General features: G+C 38.1%; 1 protein-coding gene across 1 annotated transcript; it reads right to left on the bottom strand.

Moving 5' to 3' along the window:
* Window positions 1-227: 227 nt before the first annotated feature.
* Window positions 228-12473, bottom strand: TAT (tyrosine aminotransferase). Its single transcript, XM_069966140.1, has 12 exons — window positions 12367-12473; window positions 11275-11515; window positions 10975-11079; window positions 10657-10724; window positions 10401-10559; window positions 8841-8979; window positions 8386-8438; window positions 6716-6868; window positions 6452-6580; window positions 4291-4374; window positions 3711-3809; window positions 228-1358 (listed from the first exon to the last, which is right to left on the bottom strand). Exons 2-12 carry the CDS (start codon window positions 11510-11512, stop codon window positions 1215-1217), a joined length of 1371 nt encoding a protein of 456 aa, XP_069822241.1. The 5' UTR covers window positions 11513-11515; window positions 12367-12473; the 3' UTR covers window positions 228-1214.
* Window positions 12474-12633: the final 160 nt, after the last annotated feature.

The raw sequence follows: 12633 nt of genomic DNA, 5'->3' as shown, positions 1-12633 counted from the left end.
GTTATGCTTCTGCAGAAGTTTCATTTTCTTTCAACCTCTACCTGGAGTTCCCCTTTAACCTGTCTGATTTGTGTTTCTCCACCCAAAAAACAAAAAACTCCAGGAAAAGGGTTTGTTGGATGGTTTTCTTAAACCCTAGAAATAGAAATGTAATGACTTTGTACATTGTTATATGGCACCATAATATAAGTAGCAACAAGAACTCCCTATAATAATGAATACATAAATGTTATTTTATCATCTTTATTCATACAAAAACACAATAACTTATTTAATTTACAATAGATATATAGTATAGACAGACAGCATGCATTTAGAGTATGCGATATAAAACATACTACAGTCATAATGTATATAATATTATATGCAAATATATTTTCTTTCAATTGCAGGACTGTAATGACAACATAGGACACCAATTGTTTTTTTTTTTTTTTTTTTGCTTTCTCAATGCCCCAGCTTAGAATATTCTAGACATTGAAGAGGTTGACTAAAGAGGAGAGGTAAATTTGCCAAGTCATGGCAGCAGATAATGCCTTATTGCATTGCAATGCCTTTCACTTACTTGTCTGACCAATCAGAGCACCGTCTCTCTTCTGCACATAGCACACACTAAACCTGGCACCATTTATTTTATCCTGATCTATCTGTTACTTACTAGTGACAGATTTCCCCTAACAACAGGCAGTGAGAGGCTGATTGCAGGGAAGGTAGACCCCCAGTGGCCAATACATTTAAGCTCTTTTACGGGGGACAAATCTCATTTGTTGTATATGGAATGATTTACAGATAAGTTAGAAATTACATGGGCTATCACATGGAGGGAGGTTGTTAAAAATGAGTTGCCTCTTATGAGGTCAATATGGCAATCATCTGGTAATGGTAATAAATAACGGGAGACTAATGATGTCCTTAAGCAAATAGCCAGGCATATAAAAACAAACGTTTCCTATATTAGAGATGTTACAGGTACATTTCTACACAGGCCCTTTCCATGTCCCTGGGGCTATATTAGTGAATACTGTACTGCTATGTATATATAGTCACAAACAGAAAAGATACTGAATTGTCAGTGAAGACATACAGTAACTGTAAATGTGATATATTGTTGGACATGGAGTTTAGCTGGAAGTAAGGTGACCATTTTGGCCTTAGGATGCCATGTTGGAGTTATTGAGGAATTTCACGCACTGAAGATCCTGGCTTGTTGTTGCTCATTTGTCACATTCCAGGTCCTGTGATGCATCTCCATCTTGAAAATGCTCCATGCAGAATTCTCGGATGCGTCGGCAGGCCTCAACCATCATCTCCTCAGGAACTGTTAGGACGACTCGGAAATAGTTGGGGTATTCAAAGCACTGTGATGATAGGAAAGTAAAAAAGAAAAATAGGAATGAGTAACAATGTTCCACATTTTCTAAGGCTTGGCTCACACATTGCAGTTTCATTGCATTGCTGCATCATTTCACTGTAGTACTGCATCATTTTTGTCAGGATGCTGCAGTATCGCGATAGACACTCCAACATGTGTGAACATAGCTTAAGGGTATGTTCACACTGAGTAAATGTGGCGGATTGCAGCGGCAGAGAGTCCTGCCTTCCTCAGTGTCATACGGCATATCTATGGGAGGGCTTGTGTGCCAAGAATTGGCATGTCAAACTCTTTGAGCAGAGAGTGGAGGAGAGCGGAGGCACACAAAACCCTCCCATAGAGATGCCATCTGACACTGAGGAAGGCAGGACTCTCTGCCGCTGCAATCCACCACATTTGTTCAGTGTGAACATACCCTAAGGATGCGTTCACATGCTCTCCGCAAACTGTCCATAGTACGGATAGTGTCCTGCAGAGTAGATCTCAAGTCTCCCTGCATCATGATTAATTATGATGTCGGGTGCTCTGATAAAAGTTTGGGCTGGTGAACTGTCACCAGTTGCTTCAATGGGAGCGGAGAGCAGAGGCGTACAAGAAATCCAATTGAAGAAAAGAAAATTTTCCTCTTTACTTCCTCGCCTATTTCTCAGTGTGCACATACTCTTAGGGTCCTATTCCACGGGCCAAGCAATTATGTAAACGAGCGCCGATCTGCTAGATCGGCGCTTGTTTACTAGGCCTATTCCACGGCCCCGATGATCGTTTAGTGAGGGCTGCAGGGACATCGTTACCGATGTCATGCAGCCCTTGCAGCATACATTACCTAGCAGGGCTTCTCCTGCGCTCCGTCTTCCTCCCCGGGTCCCGCGCGAAGCATCAACTCTGGAGCGGCCTGACTGAGCTGTCAGACCGCTCAGCCGCGGCGGTCCCATCCTGTGATTGGCTGAGTGGTCTGAGCGGTCTGTAATGCATGCTGCTTGGGTCGTTGGTTTGAACCTAAATGAACGATCAGCCAATGACATGATCATCGGCTAATCGTTATCTCTATTCCACCGATCGATAATCGGCCGAATTGGGCCGGTTTGGCCGATTATTGCTCCCGTGGAATAGGCCCCTTAGGTTGCTATGCAGTTCTGTTGCAGCACTGAAGCCAAAACCAGGTGTGGATGATAATGAATTAGATACAATAAAAAGCAGGCACTACTTCTACTACTTTTTTTTTTACACCCACTCATGGTGTAGAATGGATCCAAAAAGACAAAAAAAAGAGAAGTAGTAGCATGTGTTCTTTATATTATCTAATTCATTATGATCCACACCTGGTTTTGGCTTTAAAGCTGCTGTAAGACCTCATTCACATACTGTACCATTTATTTTTGTCTTTATTGACAGAAAAAGAACCCATTGTTTTTAACGTAGTCATCCATACATTTGTTTTGAAAATGGATCCGTGTGTAGACAAGAGCCCAGACAGCAAAAACATAGGACCTTCACTTATATGAACCGTTTTGTTGTCAGGGCTCCATAGTCTTTAATCCCCTTCAGAAGTGTATGATATACGGCACACCTGTGGGCTATCCGCAGTCACAGACCGTGCATTACAGTCTTGTCTTCTGCTGTGTGGACAAGGTCTAAGTGTTCGTAAAGTTACGAATTTAACCAATCTAACCAATCATTTAACGACAATAGACAGCTGTCCATTGATAATGTCGACCACAAATAACGATCATGATCTTTACTTGCAGCCCTCATTATCAATAGGCAGTCGCTTTTTCCTGCTAATATCCTATAGTGGGAAACATAGCTTCATGGTGCTCTTACAGTGTGAAAAGCCAAAACTAGGGGTGGATCAAAATGAATAAGATAATATAAAGAACAAATAAATCCATTCCACACCAGGAGTGCATAAAAAGAAAAGAAGCAGCACCTGCCTTTTACTTGATTTAATTCAATATGATCCACATCTGGTTTTGGCTTCATATCTTCAGCAAGAAAGTTTAACAAAACTGCACTGTGAAAGAGCACCCAAAGCACCATCAAAGCACCCTGGGCCATAATTGTGTCCTCAATTGCATAAGAATTGTGGCGAACAACAATTAAGCCGCATTTATTCACAAAATCGCGCCAATAACCTCATCTGGCAAGGGGTGGGGCTTATTATTATTATTATTATTATTACTACTACTACTACACACTTCCATAAGGCATGATATGGTTCACTGGATAATGGATTACTGAAAGCACTGCAGTCATACTAAATGCCACATGCAACCCAAATGTGATTCTGTGCAGCCTAGCACATAATAAGCATGATATCTATAGATAATGAAAACCTTACTGTAGCAGGGAGGCAGAAGACTGACTGTTCAGAGATCATTCTTTCTGTGAAATCCACATCACTCTCAAATTCTGGAAAGTGTTCCATGTCAATACCAACCTATGGGAGTGAGAAAAATATGTTTTACTTAGCTTTCCGGAGTTCTAATATGTTGGGTGTAACACGATGACTACTGTTCCTGAGTAATTTCATTATATCTATTGATATTATTTAGGTCATTTCGGTCCACTTGGCTTAGGCTGGGTTTACACTGCGTTTTTGCAGTCTGTTTTTTTTTCATCTGTTTTATGTAAAAGACACATAAGAAACGGATGAAAATGCATGCATTTTTGTGCATCCATTGGGATCTGTTTTTCCATTAACTTTTATTATTAAAAAAAAAAAATGGTTCACTATAGTAGGTTCACTATAGAGACTAAGAGACAATTATAAGTCTTGCACATTTGCACTAGTTAATCTTGGTCACTATGGCTAATGTTAAAGTTGTTGCCTGTGTAGACCTGTTCTAGATCAAATATTCTAGGTCAAATAATGACTAGAATTTTACTGCACATGGTTGTTAAGCCAATGTATTTCTTACCATTAAATACATGGCTCCTGCTGGTCGCACAGGGCAAAGTCCAGGGACAGATGATAGGGTGTTGTAACATAGGTCAGCATTAGACTACAAAAAGAACACAAGATAGAATGAATGTCAGCTGATGTTCTAGAAAAGAGTTGACTCGGAAAAATATGAAGCCAAAGTAAAGAGTAAAGCGAGTAATATTGTATTAGATAAGACCAGTTCCAATGCCATGACCCGTACCTTGACGCAATAACTCAGCTTTACCCCAATGTTCTGTCCACACAGATTTATCTGTGATATAGCCAGGTCAATATAGTCAGGTCAACATTTATTAAACCTAGGTCAACACTACATTGGGGCACTGTTTTAATTGATCGATAGTATGTTTGCACGGGGTATTAAGAAATGGCGGAGGTGCATAGAGTAGTTAATATGATTCAACCTGGCATTATTCTGGTGCCATCTCTTGTCCACAATGCCTTTTAGTAGGATCAAAACTTTAGGACCACATTGGAGTGCCTACCTTGTATAGATGCCGTTACAGCTATGTTAATATGGCATTTTTTTTATTTCCATTTATTATTTTTAAAATGACATCCATCATTTTGAGGTAAAAAATAACATCAGTCATTTTGTGTTTTAGACACCTGTCATTACAATGACATTGGGTGTGTTCATTGAATTTAATAATAAAGATGGTGAAATGATGGTGAAAAAAGAAGAACTGTGTGTGAACAACTAAAAAATAACGTCCGTTTGCAAAAGACGTCCGTGAGTAATTGTCATGATCACTGTTTTGACGTCCACGCAAACAAATAATTAACTAAACTGCAAGAATATGACCAGCAGCCAATTGGCAAACAAGTTTTGGAAATATGTAATGGAAAGGCATCCAACCCCTACTAGACAGATGTAGGGTAAAGAAAAAAAAAAAGAAGAAAAAAGCATCTGCTTTTTCTTTTTAAATAACGTCTATTATTGCCACATTTAATTGACATTAATGAAATGCATTAAATTCTATGGAATGATGGCCACCCATTGCACATGGTGTATTAAATACACCCACCCACTGCACACAGTGTATTAAATACAATGGGTGGCTGTCATTCCATATACTTTAATGCATTTCATTGATGTCAATTAAAATGAGGCATTAATGGACGTTATTTAAAAAAAAAAAAAGCAGATGGGCCCCCCCCCCCTATATTTGTCTAGTAGGGTTTGGATGCCTTTGCATGGCTATTTCCAAAACTTGTTTGCCAATTGGCTGCTGGTCATATTCTTGCAGTTTTGTTAATTATTTGTAATATCTTACTAAGCTCTCCTTTTGGAGCCATCACAAAACTGTGGAGCAATACTATGAATGATAGCGTTAGCTCTGGGTTCACTATAGAGCAGTTGTTTTCTATACAGTAATTCTGATAAAATATATAAAGCCACATTCTATTAACTCTCACAACTAGGAGATTTACTAATTCGCAACGTTGCTAATTTGGTTTCACTTACATTATGTTCACACATAGGGAGGAGATTTATCAAAGGGTGTAAATTTTAGACTGGTGCAAACTGCCCACAGCAACCAATCACAGCTCCTCTTCCTTTCACCAGAGCTGGAAGCTGAGCTGTGATTGGTTGCTGTGGGCAGTTTGCACCAGTCTAAAATTTACACCCTTTGATAAATCTCCCCCATAGTGTTTATTTAGCGTTTAGCGCTATTTAGCTTGCGAATTGCACAAACATATAGGTGGGATTTGTGGAGGACTGTAACAGTTTGTGAACTGTACCAGGGAGGCCATTAAGCCCAGAAAGTATATGTCCATTTTGGGTGGCCAAGAACCCAAGGCAGCCACCCAAGGTGCATATTAGAATTCATCACTGGTGGGAGGTACCATCATCATTTTGGCCACTCACCAGTAAAGGATGACCACTAGAGATAAGTGCAACTCGAGCCTATCACTATATCCATGTTTTCAAGGACTCCATAGGGCTGCATCTAGCTTCTTCAGACACCGGTATTAAAATGCCGAACAATTGGACTCGAACATGCTCGAGTTGCGCTCATCTCTCATCACCACCAAAGAAGATCCACCACCTTTGTACCAGCACAAGTGGCATTGGCAGAACAATGTCTACCGTCTACAAGTACAGGTGACATACAATCTTAATGAAGACTTACCTTTATAAAGTTTATGGTGTTTTCATAAAAATGCTGGGGTGTTCTTTTCATTATATGATCCAGAGCTCCCTGCACAATGGTACATGGGCCAAGGATCCTTTGACTAAGTCTCACAAGTCCTTCTCGGATCTGCAACAAAATGCAAATACATTTTTAAAACCATTTTATTTGGTTAAGCTCATGTCTATAGGATAAGGTATGTTCTCCATTTTGCATTGCAAAATAGTAATGATACGAATATTTATTAAGATAGTATTTTTTTACCTCCTTGCCAAAAATTTCTTTTCTGTCATGGATAAGTATCCACCCCATTCTCCAACCTGGCACCAACCAACGTTTAGCAAGACCGCCACATGACAGGATTGGAACATTAGTACTCAGGGGGGCTAATGCCTGGAATGCCCCATACTCAAAAACCTAAAAAAACAGGAATTATAATCTAATTAATATTACATCACTATATTGATTCATGTTATCAATTTTATTATTACTGCTAATTGTACTGTAATACATCTTCTTGTTTGTTGCTGTTGAAATATTAAGCAGGTTACTAAAAAAGTGGCAGGTTACAATAGAAGACAGGTGTTACCTACGGTAACAATTATACTTGCTAAGAGCAACACCATAGGTTTCTACCTGCACTTGCGTAATTTTATCCCTTTAACAACCATGGGTCATTGATTCATCAATGCCCAGGTTATTTTTTTACTTCAGCTTATGGGTTTATAATGATCCCATAAGCTAAAGTCCCTATTTCCCTATTTCTGCCCCCTGCCGCTATTAGAAGCTTGTAATAGCGGCAGGGGAGAGAGGGAAGGGGGCAGATCTTGTGGCCCTGCGCCCAAGCCAGCCTTACCGCCATGCCCCGCTGTCCTCTGTAGCCCGAGGCTACGTAGCCGTAGCCTGAAGCTTCCGGTGTCCGTGGCTACCATCGGGACTCTGCAATCACATAGCAGAGCCCTGATGGTTACCCATGGGGAATTCTCCCTTTTTAGAGGAAGACTTCTCTGTCTGAAGCCCTATAGATGCTGCGGTCATGCTGACCACTTTATCTATAGAGTTAACTGTCAGCACCATAGCTCTGCTCGTGTGGGTGTTGTCAATTGCGAGGGTCCCCGGCTAATACTGACAGCTGGGACTCCAATGTGTGCCTGTGTCATCCTGCATTGTAAATTATCGTTGCTGCAGCCTGTAGACTGCGGCAACGTAATTTTTTTGTGCAGCGGCGGGAGGTGGTAAAGCATACCTATGGGAGCCCAAGAAAGATTAATAAAAAAATAAAATTAATAAAAACACCTCTGAATATAATGTATGCCCCCTGTTGGGTGATGCCAGTTAATATTTAACATTACATTTCTAACACTAACACATACTTGTTAAAATTATGGCAACTTAAACTCACATGGATTTCATAGTTCTAATTTACTGTATTGGTATCAGTAGAAAAAAGTTAATTTGTTCCATACTGGGTATGTTACTTTCCGTTTTTTGTGGAATAAACATCTGTAACTATTTAGGTGACCAGATATTGAAAAATGTAGCCAAAAAAAAATTAAATAAAAAAAAAATCAAAAGAATCCACTAACGGCAAAGTCATTGCAACATCTGGTGGGTCTAACTGACAGGAAGGGGTAGGCTTCAAATTAGAATGGGGCTCTGAAGGAGTCACTAACCCAGTGAAATGAAATCATCAGCTGAGGCTCTATTATATGCTGTCCTCTCTCTTCTCTAGAGTTTACACTGCAGATTGGTTCTGTTCTGATTGGCTGCCATGTACAAGCATAAGCTTACCATGTACCTCCACAAGCTCACCAGGAATCTAATGCAGGTGATGTGGAATTCCACAGCAAAAAGCGTTAACTATCTGTAACTAACATACCATTAAGAAAATCATTATAAAGAGAAATAAGCTTTTAAAAAAGGGGTCTACTAACCATATCACCATAAATTTCATCAGCCAAGATGGGTACACATTGTCTGGAGGCCACTGTAAAAAGATGCACCAAATTAATCTAGTATTACTGTAACAGTTGAGTATAAAGACACAACAAATTCTTTAAAAATAGTTTTTTGGCAGATAGAAATTCAGGCTAGAAGTATAGATTTTTTTAATTTTTTTTAGTTTTTGGAGTTTTTTTGGAAAGCAACAATTGCACTAATGTCCACATGTATAGGAAAAACATTGGAACTTTGCATGTTAAAATCTGGATGAATGAAAGGAGGCTTATTATAGCTTCAAAATCATAAAGACATCAATATTAATTGTTAGTATATTTCTAGTTGATTGTATATGTTGTATATGGACCTTCTCAGGGTATATAAGGGTTATTATACAACAGTGCTTCAAACATACAGTGCACTAGTAAGACATTTCATCCATACTACTCACCAGCAAGGATTTTTTGCGAATGTTTTTTGCTGAACACTGAGCCGCAGGGATTGGATGGATTGTTGATGATGATACAGGCAGTTTTGTCATCCACTAGAGATTCCATGTGTTTCAAATCAATCTCCCAGGACTTCTCTGGCTGGAAAGGCAACATATTGTTTAGTTCTACACTCCTAGTGATCTTCATTTCCATTTGAAGCATATCCAAAAATATTGTGGGATTGAATTTATAAGTTACATTTTCTGCCAAAATGAATGACTCTTCATCTTTTATTAATTTATTTGCAAAGTGTCTGTTTGAAAATGCCTGAGGGTGTTGCTATAGGAGGCGCAGGGGTAGCAGTCACACCAGGGCGCTGGTTCCCGGCAGTGGCTCTCTACCACATAAGAAGACACCAGTATTATAAATGGGGGAGTGTCTAGAAACTTGAAGTTGTGAAGATACCCAAATGTGGTCGTTATATGGTGGGTAAGGTCCGTCGCTTAAAGGGGTTTTCCAGAGACAAGAAAAGTTGTTTAAACGCTTTTCCTTTTAAATGGAATTAATATAACTTACTAATACAGTTAAATTATGAAAGCAGCACCTATGTCCCATTTTCAGTGCCAGTTCAAGATGCTCCGCTTTTGTTTAAACACAGGCAGGGACCTTCCTATCTATGTTGGTGACATGCTTGAATAATATTAGCACTCTGGCTTCAGTGCCTAAGCCAGCACCATTTTACCGTCAGACAACCAACTCCCTGCAAGTACTATCACAAACAGGGAGAGGAAGCTGCCCTCCTGTGTTTGAATTAGGAAATAGGGATTATGGAGGGCGGCTTTAGCAATTAAATGCTGAACATTTGTGCAGCTTAACTAAATGTTCTATGAATTTCCATTTTTATATAAAAAAATACAGTTTCCAGAGTAGCAATGAGGTTCAGTGGTACAGTTTCATATCCCCCATAGAGCTTTTACATCTTGAGGCTATGTTCATACTACGTAAGTTTAATATTAATCACAGCCGTTGTTGCCGATTTGCAACATCAGCTGTGATTAATATGAAAGTTACATTGTGTTGTTGTCTATGGAATCACGGCCAGAGTGTATACACCTAGTATAAACAACGGCCGGGATTGCTAGTGGCCGCACAAAAAAAAATAAAAAACTAAAATAAAAAATGGAAAAATTTCAGTTTTCTGCGGCTGCTATAAATTGAATAGCGGTTGCAGAGAATTAGTTCACACCCCAGCCGCACGCTCCATTGTGTGCAGCGGTGAATTCAGTGCACCCACATCCGAATTCAGCAGAAGTGAAGATCAAGTGACCCGCCTAGGTCACAGAACAGCCGTTGTTATACATTGTGTGAACAAGTCAGGAAAAGGACATAAGGACTAATATACATCTGCTTTATCAAAAGATATCAACCCTTTTTTAATCCATATCCTTTTGCATAAAGGGTAACAGTAAAAAAAAAAAAGTACAAAAAAGCCCACATACAAAATACAAATGTTTTGGGTGAGGCTTGGGTGAGAACATGTTAAAGTTGTAAAGATTTAAATTTAAAAAATTGTAACTTACTATCAAATTGTAGAGTTTGACTTCTATCCCCAGAGACAAAGCCAGCGTTTTGTATAGAGAGAATCCAGGGCATGGGACCAAGATGTTCTGTCCAGGATTGGCCAAAACTCCAAGAGCTAACTCAATAGCCTGGCTGCAGCCGCTTGTGAGGATAACATCCTTAATGAGAAAGTAATTATTGTTAAAGGGGCCTATAACTAAGACAGCTCTGTATATAAAGTTTTAACCAATGTTCCTTTAGCAATCAAACACCTACTTTGGCTTCTAAAGGTGCTTCAGGGCAAGTGTAGAACTTGGCAATTACTTCCCGACTAGACTGGTATCCTGTAAATACAAGAGAATTACAGGTCTGGATACCTCATAGAATTATAGGTACTGTTTCTGGATTCTATCTAATCATGACTGTACTGATCTTCTGGATTTTCTGATAGTTATGACCATATAATAAATAATACTGTTTTAGATTCTATGGTAGCACTGACTACTTTTCTTCTGGCTTTTACAATACTGACGACAAATTCTGATCGTTTCTGGATAATATTGTTAGTCAATCATAAGCAACCTTCAGGCTTACCTATACTTGGAGCATAGCCATTATACTTCTGAGAGTCGATTGCATCTTTCATAGCTCGAGAGACTGCATCATCAGTAGGCAGGTTTCCAAATACTGTGGGGTCCCCTATAATAAATGTTACTTTGGGTTAGTGTGTTAATGTTAATATGTAGCTCCAATGACTTTCCTATAATGATGACCTCATGATTGTCATCACTGAGGCCTTATCAAATGAACAGTATGATATATATATATATATATATATATATATATATGTATGTAAATAATATGCCTTTAGACAAGTGTCACCCAGATACTGACCTATAGATAAGGCAATCATTTGCTTATTAGGATGAGGTTTGGCTTTCATGGAATCCACAATGGCTCTTATAGGATTAAACGTCTTCTTTGACATTTCCGATGCTCTTACTGCCCATCTTGGCTTTCGATTTTTTAACTTTTCAATGCTATTAGACTTCTGAATATTAACATGAACATCAAGGACTTTAGGGTGGACAGGAGAACCATTCACCTGGATGATGTATGAATCTGTCTGCATTTTCTAGAAAATAAAGTGATTGATGTTAAGATCATAAGTTTTGCCCTTGCTACAGGTAGACAAATATTATGCCATTGTACTTAACAAGGTATGTACATAAAGTGCTAAACAGTCATATGGTTTAGTGATTTTATATTAAGTTACATAGTGAGGTTGGAAAAAGACACATCACATGTAATTAAACATGTAAAAAATTGCATTTTCACATATAATTTTAATTAGCAAATTGTTATATTATTAAATACACATTATTGTTTAATAGTATCTAATATTGTTAAATGTATCTAATACCAAGTTTATTCTAATTACTACTTATAACAGCTTACTATATAGTGCTAAACAGACAGCAAACTAAAAAATATTCAAATATTCATAAAGTTTAAAAGATTTTACATATAGTTACATAGTTAGTGAGGTTGCAGAAGAGACACAGAAGAGTCCATCGAGTATATATTTCCCATGTAATTTAAAATGCCAACACCAGGAAAAAGGTTCAAAAAATATATATACTGTATATATATATATATATATATATATATATATATATATATATATATATATATGCAATATCTTCTGCACTAAATATACTTTAATATAGTAAAGTAAAAAATATGAAAGCATTCAACATGTCATAATATTAAAGTTATAAATGCATCTTTTTAAAATTAAGAGTAAAAACACTGCTTTTTTAGGTTATTAATATACTTCATAATGCCAAAAGAATATATACTGAAAAATATATATAAAAAAAGTGAAATGGTATAAAACAGGTCTATAATATTTAGCTAATATTACATTTCAAGCTGTTTAAGATTATTTTCTATTCACTACTATTTTTTGTAATATCGAGCTACCTGTTCTTGGTACTTGTCAAGTGCAACGAGTTCAGGGATAAGAAATTCTTTTGTCTCTAACACAGCTGACAGGAGGAATCACAGATTAGGCACCAACAGTCCATTAATAGTCCCAAAAAATGGGTGTTGGACCTGTTTCTCTGCTCCTATTGGCTGAAAAGGGAGGGATGTGTTCCACTTGCAGAACATTCCTCCTATTGCTTTATGTACCATATTGAACTGATTTTGAAGGTATTTCAATTAACTGTTTCAGGAATCACTTCAGCA

Source organism: Dendropsophus ebraccatus, chromosome 4 (genome assembly GCF_027789765.1).
Source record: "Dendropsophus ebraccatus isolate aDenEbr1 chromosome 4, aDenEbr1.pat, whole genome shotgun sequence".
NCBI classification, from domain to species: Eukaryota; Metazoa; Chordata; class Amphibia; order Anura; family Hylidae; genus Dendropsophus; species Dendropsophus ebraccatus.
Note: the sequence above shows the minus strand (reverse complement) of the source record. Positions and strands in the feature narration are given on the sequence as shown.